Source organism: Scyliorhinus torazame, chromosome 7, assembly GCF_047496885.1.
Source record: "Scyliorhinus torazame isolate Kashiwa2021f chromosome 7, sScyTor2.1, whole genome shotgun sequence".
Classification (NCBI taxonomy): domain Eukaryota; kingdom Metazoa; phylum Chordata; class Chondrichthyes; order Carcharhiniformes; family Scyliorhinidae; genus Scyliorhinus; species Scyliorhinus torazame.
Genome location: NC_092713.1, coordinates 251,945,330 through 251,967,920, shown reverse-complemented (window position 1 = coordinate 251,967,920; position 22,591 = coordinate 251,945,330). Strand labels below are relative to the sequence as shown.

The 22,591-nt window shown below is 50.5% G+C and overlaps 1 protein-coding gene across 1 annotated transcript in view; it reads right to left on the bottom strand.

The window, feature by feature from the left end:
* Positions 1–14,284, bottom strand: part of LOC140426952 (electrogenic sodium bicarbonate cotransporter 1-like) — a 147,976-nt gene extending 133,692 nt beyond the window's left edge. Inside the window, exon 1 of the mRNA XM_072512257.1 lies at positions 14,010–14,284. Within this exon, the coding sequence (XP_072368358.1) occupies positions 14,010–14,284 (275 nt within the window). The remainder of the gene's footprint in view (positions 1–14,009) is intronic.
* Between the last annotated feature and the right edge of the window lie 8,307 nt (positions 14,285–22,591).

Genomic DNA, 22,591 nt, shown 5'->3' with positions numbered 1-22,591 from the left:
CTGAGAACTCAAAAACAGGCGCCGCTCCCGATTTTGGCACTAAAACGGATTCTCCGCCCTGTTGCCAAATGCGACATTTCATTTTTCTTCCATATGCCCTATGGGATCACCACAGGAACCGAGGTCTTCCAGTGGGGTATGAAGTAACTCATTGCAGACCAACTTTGCAAAAATCATTCTTGATGATATTCTGCTTTGGGGTCGTACTGTGCAAGAACATGATGCACATCTTTGTCTCGTCCTCGACAGAATCAGGACCATACAGCTGAAGCTTAACCCTGCAAACTGCAGATTCAGGGTCAAGAAGGTTCTTTAATGGGTCACTCACTCACAGCTGATGGTGTAAAACCTGAACCAGGCAAGACAAAGCTAAATGACAGATGGTTATTCCTGTTGCCAAGCAGACGTGACAGCGCTTCCTTGGTATGACAAATTATCTTTCTACGTTCATTCCCTGTTTCAGTGAGGTTACTGGACCTCTTTGTCAACTTTTCACAGGATGTCGAATGGTGCTGGCAAGCGAACCGCACAGTGTTCTTCAACAGGCTCATACAGGCACTCGCAGCCCCACTGGTGTTAGAATATTTTGACATTCAAGCACCCGCGCTTATATCAGCAAATTCCTTGGTGCAGTCTGCATCCAAAATGGCAGAACATTAGCCTTTGCTTCAAGGGCCTCACTGATACTGAGACTCATTATGCACAGATCGAAAAATAACTCCTTGCTTTAGTCTTCACCTGTCAGAAATTTCATGACTTCACTTATGGTCATCCTACAACTTTTGAAATGGACCAACAGCCATTGATAACTATCCTAAAAAGGACTCCTCACACTGCGCTTGCACAACTGAAGTACATGATACTAAAGCTGCAATGGTACAATCTCAGCATTTTCTGCAAACATGGTAAGGAGCTGTACTTGGCTGATGTCCTCTTCAGAGTCTTCTTACCCACCAGAGACCAGGCAAATCATGAAGAAACCATAGACATCATTACAATAGAGGTGCTTTCCTCCCATAGAATCCAGGAACTCAAATATGCCTTACAGGCAGACATCACATGCAGACAACTGAAAGACATCATCATGAGGGACTGAATGAGTCCTCAAGGGAGCTTTCCCAGAACTCCAAAGATTCTTCGCCCTCAGAGATGAACTTACCACACAGGATGGACTGATTTGTCATCCCCCCTTCTCTTCAATACCCACCCAGCAACTTTAACAGAAGGACCCGAGTTGGAAAATAGATACAGGGCCAAGGAATCAGTATGCCAGCCCTCCATATACCCAGACATGGAAAGGAAAGTTTTCAGATGTACACTGAGGTCCTGGCACTTCCATGGTTATTCAAAGCAGCTAATATCTTTGAATGAATGGTAACCAACACCCAGTCTTAGTTGACTTGTATTCCGGGTGGTTTGAATTTTACTACCTGCCAATCATTTTATTTTCAATTTTAGAGTACCCAATTTTTTTCCAATTAAGGGGAAATTTAGCGTGGCCAATCCACCTACCCTGCACACCTTTTTGGGTTGTGGGGGCAAAACCCACGCAAACACGGGACGAATGTGCAAACTCTCCGTCCTCGTCAATTTTGTGGGCAGCACGGTAGCACAAGTGATTAGCACTGTGGCTTCACAGCGCCAGGGTCCCATTTTCGTTTCCCTGCTGGGTCACTATCTGTGCGGAGTCTGCACGTTCTCTCCGTGACTGTGTGGATTTCCTCCGGGTGCTCCGGTTTCCTCCCAAAGTCCAATGACGTGCAGGTTAGGTGGATTTGCCATGATAAATTGCCCTTAGTGACCAAAAAAGGTTAGGAGGGGTTATTGAGTTCCGGGGATAGGGTGGAAGTGAGGGCTTAAGTGGGTCGGTGCAGACTCGATATGCCAAATGGCCTCCTTCTGCACTGTATGTTCTATGTACTATGTTCCACACAGAGAGTGACCCAGAGCCAGGATCGAACCTGGGACCTCGGCGCCGTGAGGCAGCAGTGCTACCCACTGTGCTGCCCACTACCTGACAATCGTGACCAGTAACACAGTCATTATCAAGCTCAAGAGACATTTCACCACACACAACATCCTTATGACAGACAATGCTTGCCAATTCGTCTCCACTGAATTTCAATACTTTGCACACACATGGGACTTCCAGCATATCACGAGCAGCCCTTGGTGGAACGGGCGGTATGCTCAGCTACACATTTTCTCTATGAAATGTGCACAGGATCACACAAATTTCCATGCTGCACTCTTAGAGTAGAGTCCATACAGTGCAGAAGGAGGCCATTCAAGGCCATTCAGCCCATCGAGTCTGCGTGGACCCTCCAAAAGAACACTCTACCTAGGCCCATTACACTACCCGTAACCCCACATCTTTGGAATGTGCGAGGAAGCCGGAGAACCCGGAGGAAACCCATGCAGACCATGGGAGAACATGCATATTCCACACAGACAGCCACCCAATTCGGAGTTGAACTCGGGTCCCTGGCGCCGTGAGGCAGCAATGCTAACCACTGTGCCACCCTTCAGCCTGTAATATCCACCACAACATGGTCTGCTCTTGCCAGCTGCATCAGGACCACAGATTCTACTGCTCAGGCTCTGCTGCAACCCAAATCTGAAACCAACGTGAATGATGTCCTCATGCAATGCTGATTGAGAAGCAAAATGCATTATGATTGAGATACCCATAGGCTCGGCCCTGATCAAACTAATCAGGATCTAGACTGCGTGTGGCCATGAGAAGTTTGCAGTAGTACGCAGTAGAGTCATAGAAGTCTCCAGCACAGAAAAGACCCTTCGGTCCATCACATCTGCGCCAGTCAAAAGTAACCACCTACGTATTCTAATCCTAGTTTCCAGCACTTGACCCCATAGCCCCATATGCCTTGTCATCACAAGTGCACATCTAAATACTACTTAAATGTTGTGAGTGTCTCTGCCTCCACCATCCTTTCAGGCAGCGAGTTCCAGACTCCCACCACCCTCTGGGTGAAAATGTTTTTCCTCACAACGCCTGTAAACCTCCTGCCCCTTACCGTAAATCTATGCCTCTGGTCATTGATTCTTCCACCAAGGGGTAAAGTTTCTTCCTGTCTACTATATCTATGCCCCTCATAATTGTATACATCTCAATTATGCCCCCCCCCCCCCCCCCCCCCCTCAGCCTCCTCTGCTCCAAGGAAAACAATCCAAGTCTATCCAATCTCTCTTCATAACTAAAACTTTCCAGCCCAGGCAACATACTGATAAATCTCATCTGCACCCTTTCCACTGCTATCATATCCCTCCTATAATGTGGATTCCAGAAGTGCACACACTACTCTAGCTGTGGCCTAAACAATGTTTTATACAGCTGCAGCATAACCTCCCTGATCTTAAACTCTGCCTCAGCTAATAATGTGGAGATGCCGGCGTTGGACTGGGGTGAGCACAGTAAGAAGTCTTACAACACCAGGTTAAAGTCCAACAGGTTTGTTTCGATGTCACTAGCTTTCGGAGCGCTGCTCCTTCCTCAGGTTACTCAGCTAATAAAGGCAAGTATACCATATGCCTTCTTAACCACAGTATTCACCTGCTCGGCTACCTTATGAGACCGATGTACGTGCACACCAAGGTCCCTCTAACGCTTGGTGCTTCCCAGGGTCCTGCCGATTATCATGTATTCCCATTCCTTGTTTGCCCTGCTCACGTGCATCACCTCACACTTATCCAGTTTGAATTCCATTTGCCGCTGATCAGCCCATCTGACCAGCCTGTTTATATCCTCGCAATCTAATGCTATCCTCCTCATTATTTACCACCCCACCAATTTTCGTATCATCCGCGAACTTACTGATCAACCCTCCTACATTCATGTTTAAATCATTTATATAAGCCACAAACAGCAGGGGCCCCAACAGTATGCGCCGCAACCAAACAGTTACCCAAGAGTCTCAAATGTTGCCCATTAATTTTATTCATTCATGGGATGTGGGCATTGCTGGCTGGGCTAACGTTTTTGTCCATCCCTGAGGGCATTTTAGACTCAATCACATTGCTGTGGATCTGGAGTCACATATAGGCCAGACCAGGTAAGGACAACAGATTTCCTTCCCTGAAGGACATTAGTGATCCAGATGGGTCTTTGCCATAATCGTTTCATGGTCACCTTTTAGACTTTGATTTCCAGATTTTTAAAAATTGAATTCAAATTTCTCCATCTGCCATGGTGGGATTTAACCCTGGGTCCCCAGAGCATGACGCTGGGTTACTAGTCCAGAGATTATACCACTGCCTCACATTACGTCTGTCACTTCCTACAGATATCGGAACCTGCACCTACAGACATGACAGCACTCCAGTCATTCGGCCTACGATACAGGCTCCCTACACTAGTGGACAAACATACTCCTCCAGAGAGCAACGCACCCACCGAGCACACTGACAGACTATTCTGGATCATCCTCAATGAAGACACCAGCCTGAGAAGACTACCATACTACCACCCGGCATAACCACACACTCAAGGAGTCCAAGGAAACTGAGCATAGGTTTCAGGACTATATTACACCTAGTCTTGAACTGCCTTTCGAACTTTGTCTTTCTAAAATGAAAAGTTGGGGGTGGGGGGCACAAAGGAAATGCGATGAGCTATGCCCAGCTGCAACAGCTTAATCCGTGCCTCACCTTATGTAACTAGTTTTGTATTGCTAGCTTCTTTCATTTGTATGTTACACAATGGTCAGTGCACCGTTTCCATTTGTGGGCACTGCTCCATCTCATGCCACCGGTTGTCCCAACTAAACAGGGAAGATGTAGACGGAATGGGCACGTGATGATGCAGTTTCAAAAAGGGGCACGTGTTGGGAGCAAGGAGTTCTCCCTAGGTGCGCAGGCAGAGTAAGGGCATGAAGTAGTTGCTCAGCTAGCGAAAAAGTGTTGTTACAAATCCTTGTTTCAGTGTTTCGGGGACCCAACACATTTACACAGAGGCTTACCATTGTTTCAGGATCTCTTGGAGACTGATGTCGCCCACAATGATGGGGCTGATGCAGTAGTAGGCATTCCCCTGGTTATGCATTGCTGTGAAGGCTGCCTTAATCTATCACAGATCAAACTCGCACTCCACAACCCACCCTGTGCCAAATTGGATGGCAAATGCCCAGGATAATTGGCTGCTTCCTGTAAGACCTTGCAGGGGGGCATATTGCTGGAACGGGGGGGGCTGCGGTTTGGGACCCAGAAATGATTCCAATGCTGGAAAGCTATCTAAGTGGAGTTGATCTGGCATTAATGTCAGGCGAACATGGAGACAGTGGAGGAGTCAGGAAAGGTGGTGGAGTGGCAGAGGGGTGTCATCTCCATAAATCTGGAAACAGACTCCATATGTTTGAAGATGTTGTTGGAAAATGGAAGCTGAGGAAGAGGAGGTAACTGCAGTTAGATCCTTCGGAGTATCCCTAGGTATCAGTGTCAAGGTTCAAAGAGAAGCTATTTATAGAAATGCCTGGCTTACAACTAAAGTTAACAGTAGAACCAAGTGAATTTAGCAGGTGACAGTAAGGCCATTATGTCTATTCTTCCCGAGTGCTTGGACAGAATGCTAGCCATTCAACACAAAGTGTAATTATTATGCAAATCAGTTGATATTATTTAAACATATGTATGTGTGGTAGTTTCTGAATTTAGGGTGGCACGATAGCACAGTGGTTAGCACTGTCACTTCACAGCTCTAGGGTCCCATGTTCGATTACCAGCTTGGACCACTGTCTGTCCGGAGTCTGCACGTTCTCCTCGTGTCTGTGTGGGTTTCCTCCGGGAGCTCCTGTTTCCTCCCACCATCCAAAGACGTGCAGGTTAGTTGGATTGGCCATGCTAAATTGCCCTTCGTGTCCAATGGGGTTGGGTGGGGTTGCTGGGTTACGGGCAAGGGGGAGGTGTGGGCTTAAGTGGGGTGCTCTTTCCAAGGGCCGGTGCAGAATCAATGGGCAGAATGATCTCCTTATGCACTGTAAATTCTATGTCTATGTCTAGGATAGCAGTTGAAGCACTGCTGTTTCTAATAGCCCTGTACCAGGGAGAGAATGTCAGCCAGGTAACAATGATAATAATAATAATCTTTATTAGTGTTACAAGTAGGCTTACATTAACACTGCAATGAACTTATGGCGAAAATCCCCTAGTGGCCACACTATGGCGCCTGTTCGGGTACACAGAGGGAGAATTCAGAATGTCCAATTCACCTAAACGTCCTCCGGGACTTGTGGGAGGAAACCGGAGCACCCGGAGGAAACCCACGCAGGTACGTGCAGACTCCACACAGACAGTGACCCAAGCTGGGAATCAAATCCGGGCCCCTGGCGCTTTGAAGCAACAGTGCTAACCACTGTGCTAACGTGCAAGTAACAATAGAGAAACACTGCATAGAGAGCAGCTGCCAGTGGGTGAATATTGGAGAGGTGGCCAGTTGCTATGAAGCCACACCACAACTAATGTAAGCGGTACAGAAAGAAAGTGAGGAAAAGACCGAGAGAGAATTATGAATGTACGAATTAGGAATAGGCCATTTGACCCTTTTAACCTGCTCTGCTATTCAACAAGATCACATCTAGCTGATGTTTAACCTCAACTCCACATTCCTGCCCAACCCCAATAGCCTTTTCATCACTTTGCTTATCTATCTAGCTTTGCCTTGAAAATACTCAAATTTACCTCCACTACATCTTGAGAAAGAGTTCCAAAGACTCACAACCCTCTGAGAAAAAAACATTTTCTTCATCTCGGTCTTAAATGCGCAACCCTTTATCTTTAAACAGTGACCCTTAGTTCTTGATTTCCCCCATAAGAGGAAACATCCTTTCCACCTTCACCCTGAGTGTTCTGAGTTAAAGTGGCAATCACAGTAGCTAGATTTAAAATGGGACAAATAACAGACTTCAGGGGCGAAATTCTCCGTTATCGGCGGAAAGTCCACCGATCGGCGCAAAAAACCGGCGCAAATCTGACTTGCGTCACGCCAGAAAAATCGTCGCGAAGTCTCCGGCCCAAAATGGGCTAGCAGCGACGTGACGGGATCCGCGCTTGCTCACGTGGTTCACGCCGTGCAGCGTCATACGTGCCGCACGGCGTGACGGCTCATAAGGACGCGCTGCTCCCCCCCACCCGACTGGAACACCCGACTGGAACACCCGACTGGATGGCTGGCCGCCGCTCAGCCCCGAGGTTCCAGTCACGGGATGTGGAGGCGCTCCTGGACGCAGTGGAGCAGAGGAGGGAGGCCCTGTATCCCGGGCACGGCCGCAGAGTTGCCCCACGCAACAGCTGGCGTCTGTGGAGGGAGGTGGCAGAGGCCGTCACCGCTGCGGCCCTGAAACCACGGACAGGCACCCAGTGCCACAAGAAGGTGAACGACCTCGTCAGAGCAGGCAGGGTGAGCCTCCACCCCCCCCGCCCGATATCCATATCCCCCATCCCCCCCTCCCCCATATCCCCCCTCCCCCATATCTCCCCTCCCCCATATCCCCCTCCCCATATCCCCCCTCCCCCATATCCCCCCTCCCCCATATCCCCAAGTGAATCCAGCCCCAACCTTAACCTCTGCAATACACGCGCAACCGATGGCGTGCATTCATATACCTGTCTGACACTGTTGCCTTTTACCCCTGCCGCCCCCCCCCCCCCCCCCCGCCCCCCCGCCACAGGAGAAACGTGCACACAACACCAGGGAGCATGTGAGGACTGGAGGAGGCCCCGCTGATGAGAGGCCACTGAACGAACACGAGGAAAGGGCCCTGGAACTGGCTGGCGGACCTGAGGACCGGGAGGTTGCTGATGCAGAGGTCGGGGGCGTACTAGCGAGTGAGCCACCGACAGCCCGTCCCCATATCCCCCCTCCCCTATATCCCCCTCCCCCATATCACCTGATCACTGCCTGCGTGTCTAACCATGCATGCTTCATTGTGTATCGCAGGAGCAAACGTCGAGGCACCCATCCCCGCAGATGCAGACCGCCCACAGGATGCCCCTCGGAGGCCACGGGAGACGGAGAGACCCGGACCCTCCGGCATGCGACGCCCGCAGGATGCCCCTCGCACACCACGGGAGACGGAGAGACCCGGACCCTCCGGCATGCGACGCCCGCAGGATGTCCCTTGGAGACCACGGGAGATGGAGAGACCTGGAGCAACAGGGAGACGACGCCCCCGTCACGTGCGGGTGCGGCGACGCAGGCGTGTGCCACCCAGCGACGAGAGGGGCAGCCACGGGCCCCCGTCACAGCCGAGCCAGGACACCACTACCCAGGACACCACTACCCAGGTCACCACTACCCAGGACACCCCTACCCAGGACACCCCTACCCGGGACAGCACTACCCAGGAAGACGAAATACCGGACAGTGACTCAGAGTGGATGGGTGGAGACGAACCCCCACCCCAAAGTGCCATGGACTCAGAGTGGGACGAAGAGCTCGACACAACGCCACTGCTGTCACCAACACCCTCCACCATCGCAGAAACACTCACCTCGGTTGGGCACTTTAGTGATGAGGCGTCTGGTACACTCACTGGTGCGCACAACACAGCTGTCCCGGTACAGCAGGTGGAGGTAGGAGCAGCAGAGGGGCTGGGCGGTCGGAGGGCAGCCCAGCCCAAGCGAACATCTGCAGCCCAGATGGATCCCGGGTTCCTGGAGTTACCACACCCACACATAGATCCGATGCAACCACCGACCCGGAGACGAGCGAAGAGGGTGACGGCCGGCTTGCGGCGGCTGCAGTCGCAGGTGGAGGAGTCCACCCGCGTCCAGGAGCTGGGAGTAGTGCCGGTCATGCGTGCTACCCAGGCCGACACTGCACGGGTGGCGTCCGCGGTGGAGGCAATGGGTGCGACGGTGTCAGACATGGGGAACGGTTTGCGAGGCCTGGGGCTTTCCGTGCAGGCGGCGTCTGTGGCCCAGGACATGGCTGCCCTCTCACAGGAGGCCATGAGCCAGTGCCAGCGCCAGATGGCAGAGGCGCTCAACGCCATGGCCCAGTCTCAGCAGGCCATAGCCCAGTCTCAGCAGGCCATAGCCCAGTCTCAGCAGGCCATAGCCCAGTCTCTGCAGGCCACGGCCCAGCCTCTGCAGGCCATGGCCCAGTCTCAGCAGGCCATCGCTGAGGGCATCGGCGCCAGTGGCCATGTGCGAGCCGGCGTCGCACAGTCACAGATAGGGTTTGCCAACCCCATGGGCTCCATGGCTGCAAATCTGCAGACCCCTGTCGATACCAGCACGGGCCTCCAGGACTGGCAGCGCCAGATGTCGGGGGGGCGTCGAATGGCCAGTCCGTTCGCATCCCCCACCCATGTAGAGGCCTGGGGGCCATCGGGCACCCCGAGGGAGGAGGAGGTGGTGTGGTCCGTCCCGGGTCCCCCTGTAGGGGAGGTCCGGGATCACCGCGACACCTCGGACTCCCCCCCTTCCGTCCCAGGTGCATTGGGTGGGCAACGGGCAGGACAGGCTGGCAGCTCGCCATCCCAGTCGCCCGGGCCGCAGCCTGGCCCATCTAGGCCAGGACGCCCCAGGAAACGGCCGCCAAAGGGATCCTGTGTCAGAGGGCAGGAATCACAGGAGTCCACCTCCAGTTCTGCTGTACCGTCTGGGGAACCACGTAGACGTAGTCAAAGGGCCCGTAAGGCCAAACAATTAGACACTGAGAAAGTTGGCACGGGTGCAGGGCACAGATGAGTTTTAGGGGCTAGGGCACGTGCATGAACTCCTTTGGTTATTAAAGTCAATGTTACACCTACAGAAGCTGCCTTTGTGCTCTGTCCAAAGCGTGCGGGGGTGTCATGTACGTTGAGCGCAAGTGTGTGTGTGAGGGGTGGTCTTACCTCAGCCCCAGGTGAGTCTGCCCCCTTCCCCCTGGGCCGCCATCAACATCCCCCCGGGCAGAGGACGGGACCGTGCGCTGCAGTGTCACAGCCGCATGCAGGGATGGTCCGGGTGGATGGTGGTACTGTGGCCATGGGTCAGACATAGTCCAACGATGTGGAGCCAGGAGCTCATCGCAGGGCGGGTTGTCATCATCCTCCATGGCCTGCAATAGACACGCGTCCACCCGCAACTGTGTGAGCCCGGCCATTGTGCCGCAGGTGGATCGGCAATGGGGGGGTGGTGTGCATGCGGGTGGGGTGGGTGGGGTTGGGGAGGGGGGTGAGGGTGCTGGGTGGGTGGATGGGTGGGGGGTGTGGGTGGTCGGCTGTTGCCATGGTGTGCGGTCTGTGGCCATACTACCCGATTCCCACGCCCATCTAGTCAGTGAAGCGGGCGGCTATCAGTCTGTCCCGTGCCCGCTGGGCCGGCCAGTAACGGTGGACAGCCACCCGCCTGTGTCTAGCCCGTCTGCCCTGACCATTGCCCCCATCCCCCTCATCTGGGGAGGACTGCGCCTCTTCCTGCTGCTCCTCCACTCCGCCCTCCTCTGCCTGCGGCACATCGCCCCTCTGTTGGGCTATGTTGTGCAGGACGCAGCACACCACAATGATGCGGCCGACCCTATCTGACCGATACTGGAGGGCGCCCCCAGCTAGGTCGAGGCACCTGAAACGCATCTTCAGCACGCCAAAGCACCTCTCTATCACTCCCCTTGTCGCTACATGGGCATCATTGTAGCGGTTCTCCGCCTCATTGCGTGGCCTCCGTATAGGCGTCATCAGCCACAATCGCAATGGGTAGCCCCATGTCGCCCAGCAACCAGCCCCTCAGCCGGGGATGGCGTCCCTCGTACATGCCGGGGATGGATGACCGCGACAACACGTATGAGTCGTGTACACTGCCTGGGTAACGGGCGCAGACGTGCAGGATCATCATGCGGTGGTCGCAGACCACCTGTATGTTCATCGAATAGGTCCCCTTCCTATTGGTGAACACGGCCCTGTTATCTGCAGGTGGCCGCAAGGCGGCGTGCATCCCATCAATCGCGCCCTGGACCATGGGGAACCCGGCCACAGCAGAGACGCCCACGGCCCGGGCATCTTGGCTGGCCCGGTCCACAGGGAAGCGGATGTAGCGGTGCGCCATGGCATATAGGGCATCTGTCACTGCCCGGATGCACCGATGTCTGCGATATGCCGGACAGGTCCCCACTCGGTGCCTGGAATGACCCCGTTGCATAAAAGTTCAGGGCCACCGTAACCTTGACGGACACGGGGAGAGGGTGTCCCCCGCCAGTGCCACGTGGTGACAGGTGTGCCAGCAGGTGGCAGATGTGTGCCACGGTTTCCTGCCTCATCCGGAGTCTCCTCCTGCATTCCCGGTCCGTGAGGTCCTGGTATGACTGCCGGGGCCGGTACACACGGAGCGCCCTCGGGTGCCTCTGTTGCCGTGGGGCCGCGACGTCCTCCTCCCCCTCCTCGTCCTGTCGGTCAGGTGTCCCTCCAGCCTGGGCGGCTGCCGGCTGCCCCTCTGCGACAGCCTGCGCCGCCTCTCTGGCACGCACCTCCTCCTCATCCAGGGCAACATAGACATTAGCGGCTGCCGCCACGGCGGCCAACATCGCTGGATGATCGGAAAACATGACGGCCTGGTGGGGGGTGGTGGGAACGACGACATGTCATCATTGCCAATACCCCCTCCTTCCACCCAGTCAGGTGGCATGGACCGCATGGGTCCAACTGTTGGAGGCTGGCACCTGGCCAGGTGGACCAACTCACTTGCCCCCCCATCCCCCTCCCCGGCATGGACCCCCCCATCCCCCTCCCCGGCACGGACCCCCCATCCTCCTCCCCGGCACTGACCCCCCCCCATCCCACTCCCCGGCACGGACCTCCCATCCTCCTCCCCGGCACGGACCCCCCCCCCCCATCCCTCTCCCTGGCACAGACCCCCCACCCCCCCTCCCCGGCACGGACCCCCCATCCTCCTCCCCGGCACGGACCCCCCCATCCCCCTCCCCGGCATGGACCTCCCTCCCGGCACTCCCCCGGAGCCCAGCCCACTCTAACCCCCCCCCCCCCCCCGCCGCACACACACACACACAACCCTAGACACACCTCTCCCCACACATTCAGACTGCGGCCACGCCATTGCCTGCCCAGCGGCCAACCCCCCAGGCCGTCACTCACCTTCACGCTGGTCGGCGTGAACCTGGAGCACAGGTTCACGCCGATGAAAAGGAGGTTTGATTTACGTCGACGTGACCGGTCATCACGTCGACAGGACTTCGGCCCATCCGGAAGGGAGAATATCGGCAGGCCCAAAATCGGCTGCCTTGCGCACACCCGTGCCATTCTCCGACGTCTGCGGCGCCATTAACGTCCCGCTGATTTTTCTCCCTTCGGAGTCTTCGGCAACCGGCGGGGGCGGGATTCACGGCGGCCAACGGCCATTCGCCGACCCGCTGGGGGGTCGGAGAATGACGCCCCAGAAGTAGATGAGGGAGGCAATTCTCTGATATGGAGGCCAAGTGTTCGCGCTGTCGTGAACACCGTCGTGTTTCACGACGGCGCGAACAGGGCCAAGTCTCTTCAGGATCTTCTATATTTCAATCATGCCACCTTTTAATCTTCCAAACTCAAGTGGATACAAGTCTAGTCTGTTCCTTACAAGCCAACTTGCCCATTCTATGTATGTCTAGTAAACTTTCTCTGAATTGCTTCCCATACACTTACATCCTCCCTTAAATAGGGAGACCAATACTGTACACAGTATTCCTGTAATCTCACCATTGCTCTGTATAATTGAAGCATAACCTCCCTACTCTTGCATTCAATTCCCCTCGCAATGAATGACAACATTCTATTAGCTCTGATAATTACTTGCTGCACCCACATACTAACCTTTTCCGATTCATGTACTAGGACACCCAGATCCCTCTGCATGTCAGACTTCTGAAACCTCTCAGAGCCATAGAATCCCTACAGTGCAGGAAGCCAATTGGCCCATTTGAGCCGTCACTGACCTCCCAAAAGAGCACTCTACTTAGGCCACTCCCCCACCCTATATCGGTTACCCTACACATTGATCATGGCCAATCCACCTAATCTGCACATCTTTGAATACCCTGTTTCTCCAACACAAAATGAGTGTTTGTACCATTTGGCCTTGTATATTTTTTTTACTGTTTTAATAAAAAGATATGGCCAATCCAACTAATTTAACCTACACATATTTGGACTGTGGGAGGAAACCGGAGCACCCGGAGGAAACCCATGCAGACATGGGGAGAACGTGCAAACTCCACACATACAATCACCCAAGACCAGAATTGAACCTGGGTCCCTGGTGCTGTGAGGCAGCAATACTAACCACTGCATCACTGTGCCGCCCCCTAGGACCCAGGGACTTGTCAGCCTGCAGTTCCAACAATTTGCTCAGTACTCCTTCCCTGGTGATGGTGAACTTCTTGAGTTCCTCCCTCCCTTCCATCTCATGATTTGCAGCTATATCTGGGATGTTGCTCGTATCCTGTATTGTGAAGACTGACGCAAAATAGCAGTTCAATTCATCTGCCATCTCCTTAGTTTCCATTATTAATTCCCAGCTCACTTTCTATAGGAACATTGCTCACTTTGCTAGCATCTTTTGAAATATCTGTAGAAACTCTTACTATCTGTCTTTTTACTGTTAATTAATCACCATTCATAATAATTACTCTTGGATTTACCTTCTCCATTAACAATTAGAGGTGTAATTTTGCTCTGATGCTAGTTATCTCTGAAGAAAATACTAAAATTGGACAGGAGAAGCATTAACAATTAGAGTGTGTGGCTTTCTGTGAGCCTCCTCAGAGATCAGACTAACCATATAATTAAAGATCCTTTGAGTTCAAAATCGTTCCTTTAAGTAGGTGGCATGCCCTGAATTTTGTTTAAGATAATTGCGTTAATATGCTCAAACAGATGCTTTGGAGAATTTTTAAGTGATAGAGGTATTTACTGACACATTTTCTTTGAATTTTATACCAAAATATTGTTGCATGTATTCATACATGTTTTCTTAAATTTAAGTCTAAATATGTGCAAGATACACAAACACTTGACTCTTACCTTGCTGTTTCCTTCCAATGCAATTCTTTCTCATTGACATGAAAAAGTTCATCTAGTTCAGTGAAGAGAAGGGGGGTTTTGGGTTCATCCTCTTCACCCAATATAAAGCAGATTCTCTTGGTAGCAGGTGAAGCATTTGAAGTAAATATGCCTCTATTTACTGCCTGCGAGGCTATAAGAGAATTGCGGCTCTGCAGTTCTGTTTTGCATACACAATCACTGGGTGCTTCTTCAGTCTTGTGTCGAAGCAGCTCTTTTGTCTCTTCAGGTGTCATTGCTCAACTGGCAAACCTCACACTGAGATCTGAAAATACTCACTTCTGTAGCAAAGTGTGAAGTACGACTGAAGTCTTGACCCTTAAATGCAGTGAGCTACTACTGATTCTTAGCCACCAAAATTATTGAATACAATGCTGATGACAGTGAAGCATTACCAGTATATCACAGATATAGCTTGTTCTGTCCAGACTGATGCAGTTTGTGTTACTAAAGAATGACATAATACTACAAAAACAACAACAGCTCTCTTTTCCTGGACACCTGCATAAGTCTGCAAAACACCTAACAAATATAGTCACTAGATATTCATGTAATGAACCATGCTCCCTTCTATTTATTTTTGTGTAGCAAATGAACATATTTTCAGAGATAATATTTGGAAAACAACATTTGCTGATGAGGCAGTGGCTGCAATTTGGTCCATATACTAAGTTTATTTAATGATTTTCTCTTTTCTTATTAGATGTAGACTGATGCTGGAGTGAAGTTCTGACCTTCCGACAAAGCTATCCTCCATGTGTTGCATGCATAATCACCCCTAGCAATCTATTCAATCATGGGAGAAGAGAATTAAAGCTGCCCTGTACTAGTGTCCCACCAAAGTCTCTGCAAGCACGTATTCCAGAAAGGGTTACAAGATAGTGGTTAGAATCATAGAATAGAATCACAGAATCCCTGCAATGGAAAAGGAGGCCATTCGGCCCATCGAGCCTGCAATGACCTTGGAAAGAGTACCCTACCTAGACCCAGACCCTATCCCAATAACCCATGAACCCCATAACCCCACCTAACCTTTTGGACACTAAGGGGCAATTTAGAATGGTCAAACCACCTAACCTGCACGTCTTTGGACGGTGGGAGGAAACCGGAGCACCCGGAGGAAACCCACACAGACACGGGGAAAAACTGCAAACTCCACACAGACAGTCACTCGAGACCGGAATTGAACCTGGATCCCTGACACTTGAAGCAGCAGTGCTAACCACTCTGCCACCGTTCCGCTGGAACATAAATCTTGGTTCTCCCTTGCTTGAGCCAAACACAGCACCAAGGCTAATTGTAGCATCTCAGCTGCATCTTCAGCTGTGACTTAAGATATAACTGAATGTGGAACCTCCAATTCTGTACGGCTGCGACCCAGATCGCCAATTCAGTAAGGAATTGACCTATCTCCAGTATAGTTATAACCACAGTATAAATTTGACCATTAAAAAAAATTTGCTTTAGTAATCTGGTATTTTTGTTGGATATATGCTTATTATTAAAAAGTAATTCGCAGCAAAATAAGAGGGATCATTCTACAAGTTGCACATTTGGTACAATTAGTTTTACATTGGTGTTGAAGGAATACATATTTTAAGCAAAGTGACTTTGGCTAGAGTCCAACAAAATTATTGTACAGGGTGCATAACAGCGTTGTCTATGTCTTACAGAAATTTCTACAAACAAACAGCTATGTTTACACTGTAAATACTATAATGTATACAAAAACAAATTTCACCATACACAGTATTATTATAAAAACAAAATTGTAACATAGCACATTTTTTTCAAGAATTTAGAGGAATCTCATCAAATAAAACAACTTTCTGAGGCTAGATGAGGACATTACTGTACTGTTGAACCATACAGGACATCATGTCCAATGCTATGATCAGCCACCATCCGCACTTCCAGCAAGATTCACAGGACAGTTTTCAGGAATAGGAACGCTCGATAATCTTTCCTGTTCCTTCTCCTAAACTTATCACCTGGTATATGGAGGGAGTTAATAGCATTCTGTCACTGCTCTGGCTAACTCAGCATCAACTTGGGAATAAAAATTGGGCTCATCCTGATTCTTATGACACAGCAAAAAATTTATTTCCTTTCTCCATTATCATGTAAGTTCTATAAATTCTTTACATTTACTATCAAGCATATTCAAGTTAACGCAAAGCGCATCGGATGGGGAAGATGTGTTGAGATGGATAGAAAACTGGTTGGCAGACACAAAACAAAGAGTAGGAATAAACAGGTCTTTTTCCAAATGGCAGGTAGTAATTAGTGGGGTACTGAAGGTATTAGTGCCAGGACTCCAGGTATTCACAATCTATATTAATTATTTAGTAAGAAGTTTTACAACACCAGGTTAAAGTCCAACAGGTTTGTTTCGATGTCACTAGCTTTCGGAGCGCTGCTCCTTCCTCAGGTGAATGAAGAGGTATGTTCCAGAAACATATATATAGATAGATTCAAAGATGCCAGACAATGCTTGGAATGCGAGCATTAGCAGGTGATTAAATCTTTACAGATCCAGAGATGGGGTAACCCCAGGTTAAAGAGGTGTGAATTGCGTCAGGCCAGGACAGTTGGTAGGATTTCGCAGGCAAGATGGTGGGGGATGAATGTAATGCGACATGAATCCCAGGTCCCGGTTGAGGCCGCACTCATGTTATTCAGATGAAGGAACTAAATGTAATTTCTCCAAATTTTCAGATGACACAAAGTTGGTTGGTAGGGTGCGCTACGAGGAGGGTGCAGCGATGCTTCAGGGTGATTTGGACAAATTGACTGAGTAGACAAATTCATGGCAGATGCATTATAATGTGGATAAATGTAAGGTTATCCACTTTGGGAGCAAAAACAGGAAGGCAGATTATTATCTGAATGGCTATAGATTGAGAGAGGGGAATGTGCAACGAGACCTATGTGCCCTTGCACACCAGTCGCTGAAGGTAAGCATGCAGGTGGTAAAGAAAGCAAATGGTATGTTGATCTTCATAGCAAGAGGATTCTTGCAAGGAGGTCTTGCTGCAGTTACACAGGGCCTTGGGGAGACCATACCTGGAATATTGTGTGCACTTTTGATCTCCTTATCTGAGAAAGGAAGTTTTGCTCTCAAGGAAGTGCAGCAAAGGTTTACTAGACTGATTCCTGGGATGGCGTGACTGATGTATGAGGAGAAATTGAGTCAGTTGGGATTATATTCTCTGGGGTTTAGGATGATGCAGGATATCATAAAAAGCTATAAAATTTTAACAGGACAAGACAGGTAAGATTCAGGAAGGATGTTTGCATCGGCAGGGGAGTTCAGAACCAGGGCTCACAGTCTGATAATACGACGTAGACTATTTAAGACTGAGATGAGGAGAAATGTCTTCACCCAGAGTGGTGAGCCTATGGAAGTCTCTACCACAGAAAGCAGTTGAAGCCAAAACATTTGTTTTCAAGAAGGATTTAGATATAGCTCTTGGGGCTAAAGGGATCAGATGATATGGGGGGAAAGTATGAACAGGTTATTGAGTTGGATGATCAGCCACGATCACAATGAATGGCAGAGCAGGCACAAAGGGCCGAATGGTCTCCTCCAGCTTCTATTTTTCCCTCTTCTACTGATGGAATTATTGGACGTCACCTTGCCCAGCAGCCAAACATCATACACGAGTTTAGACTGTTACACTCCATGTCTATGCAGAAAATAATTGACCTCACCAAATGAAATGAGACTGGGTCCGTATTATAAAGCAGTAGGCCGTTTGCATACAAGGACACCCTATATTCATAGAATTTACAGTGCAGAAGGAGGCCATTCAGCCCATCGAGTCTGCACCAGCCCTGACAAAGAGCACCCTACTGAAGCCCATGTATCTACCCTATCTCTGTAACGGAGCAACCCCCACTTAACATTTTTCGGACACTAAGGGCAATTCAGCATGGCCAATCCACCTAACCCGCACATCTTTGGACTGTGGGAGGAAATCGGAGCACCCGGAGGAAACCCACGCAGTCACGGGGAGAACGTGCAGACTCCGCACAGACAGTGACCCAGCCGGGAATCGAACCTGGGACCCTGGAGCTGTGAAGTGACTGTGCTAACCACTATGCTACCGTGCTGCCCTCCATCGCTCCACACAGGAAAGGACAACCTACCTAAGAATATTGTCACAAGCACCTGGGGTCCTGACCTATAAAGACTTATAGAATGCCTCAAAAACTGTATTAACTTTAACCAGGATGGAGACCAAGATGCCACCCGAATCCCTAATCTGAATGATCTCCCAGGAAGCTGCCTGTCGCCTCAGCTGGTGGGCTAAAAGACGGCTGCCTTCTCCCCATATTCTTAAGGTACCCCCCTCCCTCGAGCGCCGGAGCTGGTTCACCGTCTTCCCTGTAGACAACAGTTCAAATTGCATCTGCAGCCTCTTCCTGCCTGCCAGCAGCTCTGGGGGTAGGATCACATGAGCACTGGTGGTCTACCTCAAGGATAGCCTCTGCCACTCTGTCTTTGCAGCCCTATCTAGATGTGCCTTATAGATTATCTCCCCTCAAAGAACTGCTTTGAGCTTTCCACAGCATGAAGGATGAGACAGACTTATTCTTGAACCTAACATCTTCCTCAATGGCGTAGACATGTGTTCACAAAACTTGTCCACTAGCAGCGCTGTATTCAACCTCCACGGTGGGTGGAGCCCAAATCCAGAACCAAGTCCACAAAATGTTCTCAAGATCATCGAGGTTAGCCCTCAGCAACCTAGTCTCGCTGACTATCATGGCGGTCTCAGTCTCCAACGAGGTTGCAGCTACAAGAGAAAGTTGTAGATTGGGAATTCTGCAGCGACTATCTCACTGAGACTCCCCAAGGTCTGCCCACCATCTACAATGCACAAATCAGGAGTGCGGTAACAAACTCTCCACTTACCTGGATGAGTGCTAACAATTATGAAGCTCAAAACCATCCAGGGCAAAACAGCCCACTTGCTCAGCACCCCATCCACCACCTTAAATATTGACTCCCTCTGCCATCAGCGGATAGTGGTAGCAGTGTACACCATCTACAAAAATCATTGCAACTACTAGTGGTTGGTTCAGGAGTATGATTCTCGTTGAGGGATTTTCATTGCATTAGAATGCAAGAGGTAGGAGCGGCACGTGGCGCAGTGGTTAGCATTGCTACCTACGGCGCTGAGGACCCAGGTTCAAATCCCGGCCCTGGGTCAGTTTGTGTGGAGTTTGCACATTAACCCCGTATATGCGTGCGTTTCACCCTCACAACCCAAAGATGTGCAGGGTAGGTGGATTGACCATGCTAAATTGCCCCTTAATTGGAAAAAAAAAAATAATTGGGTACTCTAAATTTTTTTTAAAAGAATGCAAGAGATGCCAAGTTCAAATGCCGGACAAGCACAAAAAATGCTAGTGCTTTAGATGGACATGGTGGTGTAGTGGTAATGTTACTGGACTAATAATCTTGAGACACATGTTAATGGGCATGGGCTCAAATCCCACTATGGCAGCTGTTGGAAGTTATATTCAATTCATAAACAAAATTGGAATGATAAAACTAATCATTAGTGATGGCGTTATGAAACTATTATAGTGGTAGCGCAGCTGAGTTGTCTAAGGTGCTGTGTTAAGGTTCCAATCTCTATGGAGGCTTTGGTTCAAATCTCACCATTGCCAAAATGTCAGCTGTCTTATCATTTCAGTCTGTTCAGCAATTTTTTTGGGGGGGGGGGGTGCAGGGTGGCACAGTAGTTAGCACTGCTGCCTCACAGCACCAGGGACCTGGGTTCAATGCTGACCTTGGGTGACTGCCTGTGTGGCCAATCAAATTTGCAAAGATTGTATGGAACATGAGTTTGCAGAAAGCTTTTGTGACAGTTTCCTGGAACAATATGTTGTGGAACCAACTAAAGGTTTAGTATTGTGTAATGAGGCACGTTAAGTACTAATGTCACAGTAAAATATCCACTCGGAAATAGTGACAATACCATTGAACAACGTATTAAATTTACAAGTGGCATACTCCAATCACAAACAAGAATCATCTGTGGGATTCTCCGTTGGCGGGATCTTCCGCTTTGCCGGCAGCGCACCCACGCACGAGGTGGCCAGTGCGAAACCCCATTGGCTGGCTGCGGGAACAGAAAATCCCACCCCACGGCCGGGATTCTCCGAGCCCGTGCCAGCTTGGAGAATCAGCGTTGACAGCGAGACGGCCTGCAACGCCGGTACACGATTCTCGGCGACCGGAGAATCAACACCAGCCGTGTGCGTGCGATGACGTGCCGCCGGTCAGGGGCTGTTGAAAGAGGCCCCTGCGGCGATTCTCCGCGGTCGAGTTTCTGCCAGTATGGTTCTAATATGGTTCCACCTGGCGGGAGCTCGGACCCGCGGCCGCAGTGGCTGCCCTTGTGGGGGCTGGTGGGCGGATCAGACTCTGGGGGGTGGGCCTCCACAACGGCCAGGCCCGTGATCGGAGGGCGCACGTGATCCGGTGGGGAACTACCTTCTTCCGTGCCAACCCACTGTGTGGCTCCGCCATGTTGCGCGGGCCCGGCAGTGCAGGGCCACGTATTGGCACCAATGCTGCATGGAGCACTCTGGTGCCTTGCTGGCCCCCTGTGGACCATGGAATCACTGGGCCAGGAAGTCCATAGACGCTGGCGTGAAACACTCCGGTGTTTACGCTGGCATCAACACTTAGCCGCCGTATTGCAGAATCCCGGCCCATAAACTTCAACAAGTATGAGGAGAGAGCTGGCTAAGGTTGACTGGGTAAATGGAGTAAAAAGTATGGCAGTAACAAAAGTGGAAATCTTTTTGAAGATACATTTCAAAATGTTCAACAAAAATACATCCCACTGACAAACAAAAACTCAATGAGAAAGATCCATTCATGACTTACTGAGGATAGTATAAGATTAAAAGAAAAGGTTCATAATGTTGCAAAGAATTGCATTAACATTTAGGATTGAGAGTGCTTTAGAAACCAGCAAAGGGCAAAAGTTGGTAAAAAAAGAATGAGTAAACTCACCAGGAAATCGATCAAGAAAGTCCTAACATACATGATTAGGACAAGTCAACATGGTTTTAAGGGGAATTGTATTTGACTAATTTATTAGCATTGAGGATATTACTAGTAGGGTAGATCAAGGGGAATCTATAGATGCAGTAAAATACTTGGATTTCCAAAAGGCATTCAATAAGGTGCCACACAAAAGGTTAATACGCAGATGACAAGTCAGCCTCGAAGAATCCACCTCAGATGTGCATCCTGGAGGTGGGCGGCACTATCGGGAATGGGGTATTGTACAGCACATTAAACAACTTTTTACAGAACCATTATGATGTCCCTCACTTTCTTCCACAATGTGGGCTGACCCCTGGGCCCTTTGCCCATCTCTCCAGGCACACCCCCTCCCCATGGCACCAACCCACCCTCCGTGGTCATGTCCCCAGAGCTGTGTCCCATCCCCTGGGTGTTCGGATGTTGGCTGCTACGTGTGTGATGTTGCCTCCCGGTATTCAGGCATCAAGATTTGATTGGGATGCTAGGCAATGACCCGACATGCTACAGGGCCCCTCTACCCACGGGAATCCACTTGGCATGTGTCAAGTGCTCACTTAACTACGATTGCCAACTCCCTATTAATGATAGCCTTCAGCTGTGCGGCCAGAGTCCTCAGCGATCGGTGGGGGTAATGGTTGATTGGTGGGCTAGACACAAGGGTTGCCCCGGAAAGGGGTTGGGATCCAGGGGTTGGCATGCTGGTGCCATGAGCGATTGCCCCCCTCCCCTGTGGAGGGCCCCCCCACACTCCTCCGAGCACTGGAGTGGCAAGCTCAGCACACCCGTGCTCTATGCCTGTGAGCAGATTGCTACTCACCTCCTCACAGAAGCCCTTCCGCCAAGGTCACGTTTGTCAAAAGGTGTACGAATCGGCAAGTGTGAGCACTTGTTGGAGAGGCCATTGAATATGGGGCCGCTCTCGTTGATTGTATGGAAATGGGGTTTTAAGTGGTGATAACTGGTTTCTCGCCATGCAACGGCGAGAACCCGATTTTGCCAATGGTTGCAGGCCGATTGCATCGCAAACTGTTTGGCGTCCGGCACGGATCTGGTTTTTGGCCTCTCCCGCTATTCACCGGCATTATTATGCTTGAGCGTGATTGTAATGAGGTCAGAAGATCACGCCCTTGGTCACATTTTTGGGCCCTGGAAGAGCTGAACTCAGAGGTCAGGCTGCCATTTTGAAAGGGTACCCCAATCGCTAAGCGATTGTGTGGGCCCCCCATCCATGGACAGTCACCCCCACACACAAGCGCACTACCCCAACGTTCAGTGCCTGAGCGCCGTCTTGCCCATGGATGAGGGTGTGTGGGAAACCGTCAAGTGAACTTGAGATTGGGGCATCTTTTCAAAATGGCGTCCCGATCTTTGAGCAGCTGTTAAGTTCAGCTCCCCACTGCTGAAACAATTCTAATTGCACTTAAGAGTTTGCGCCACTAATTGGAAGAGGGGGCTGTGGTGGCAGTAA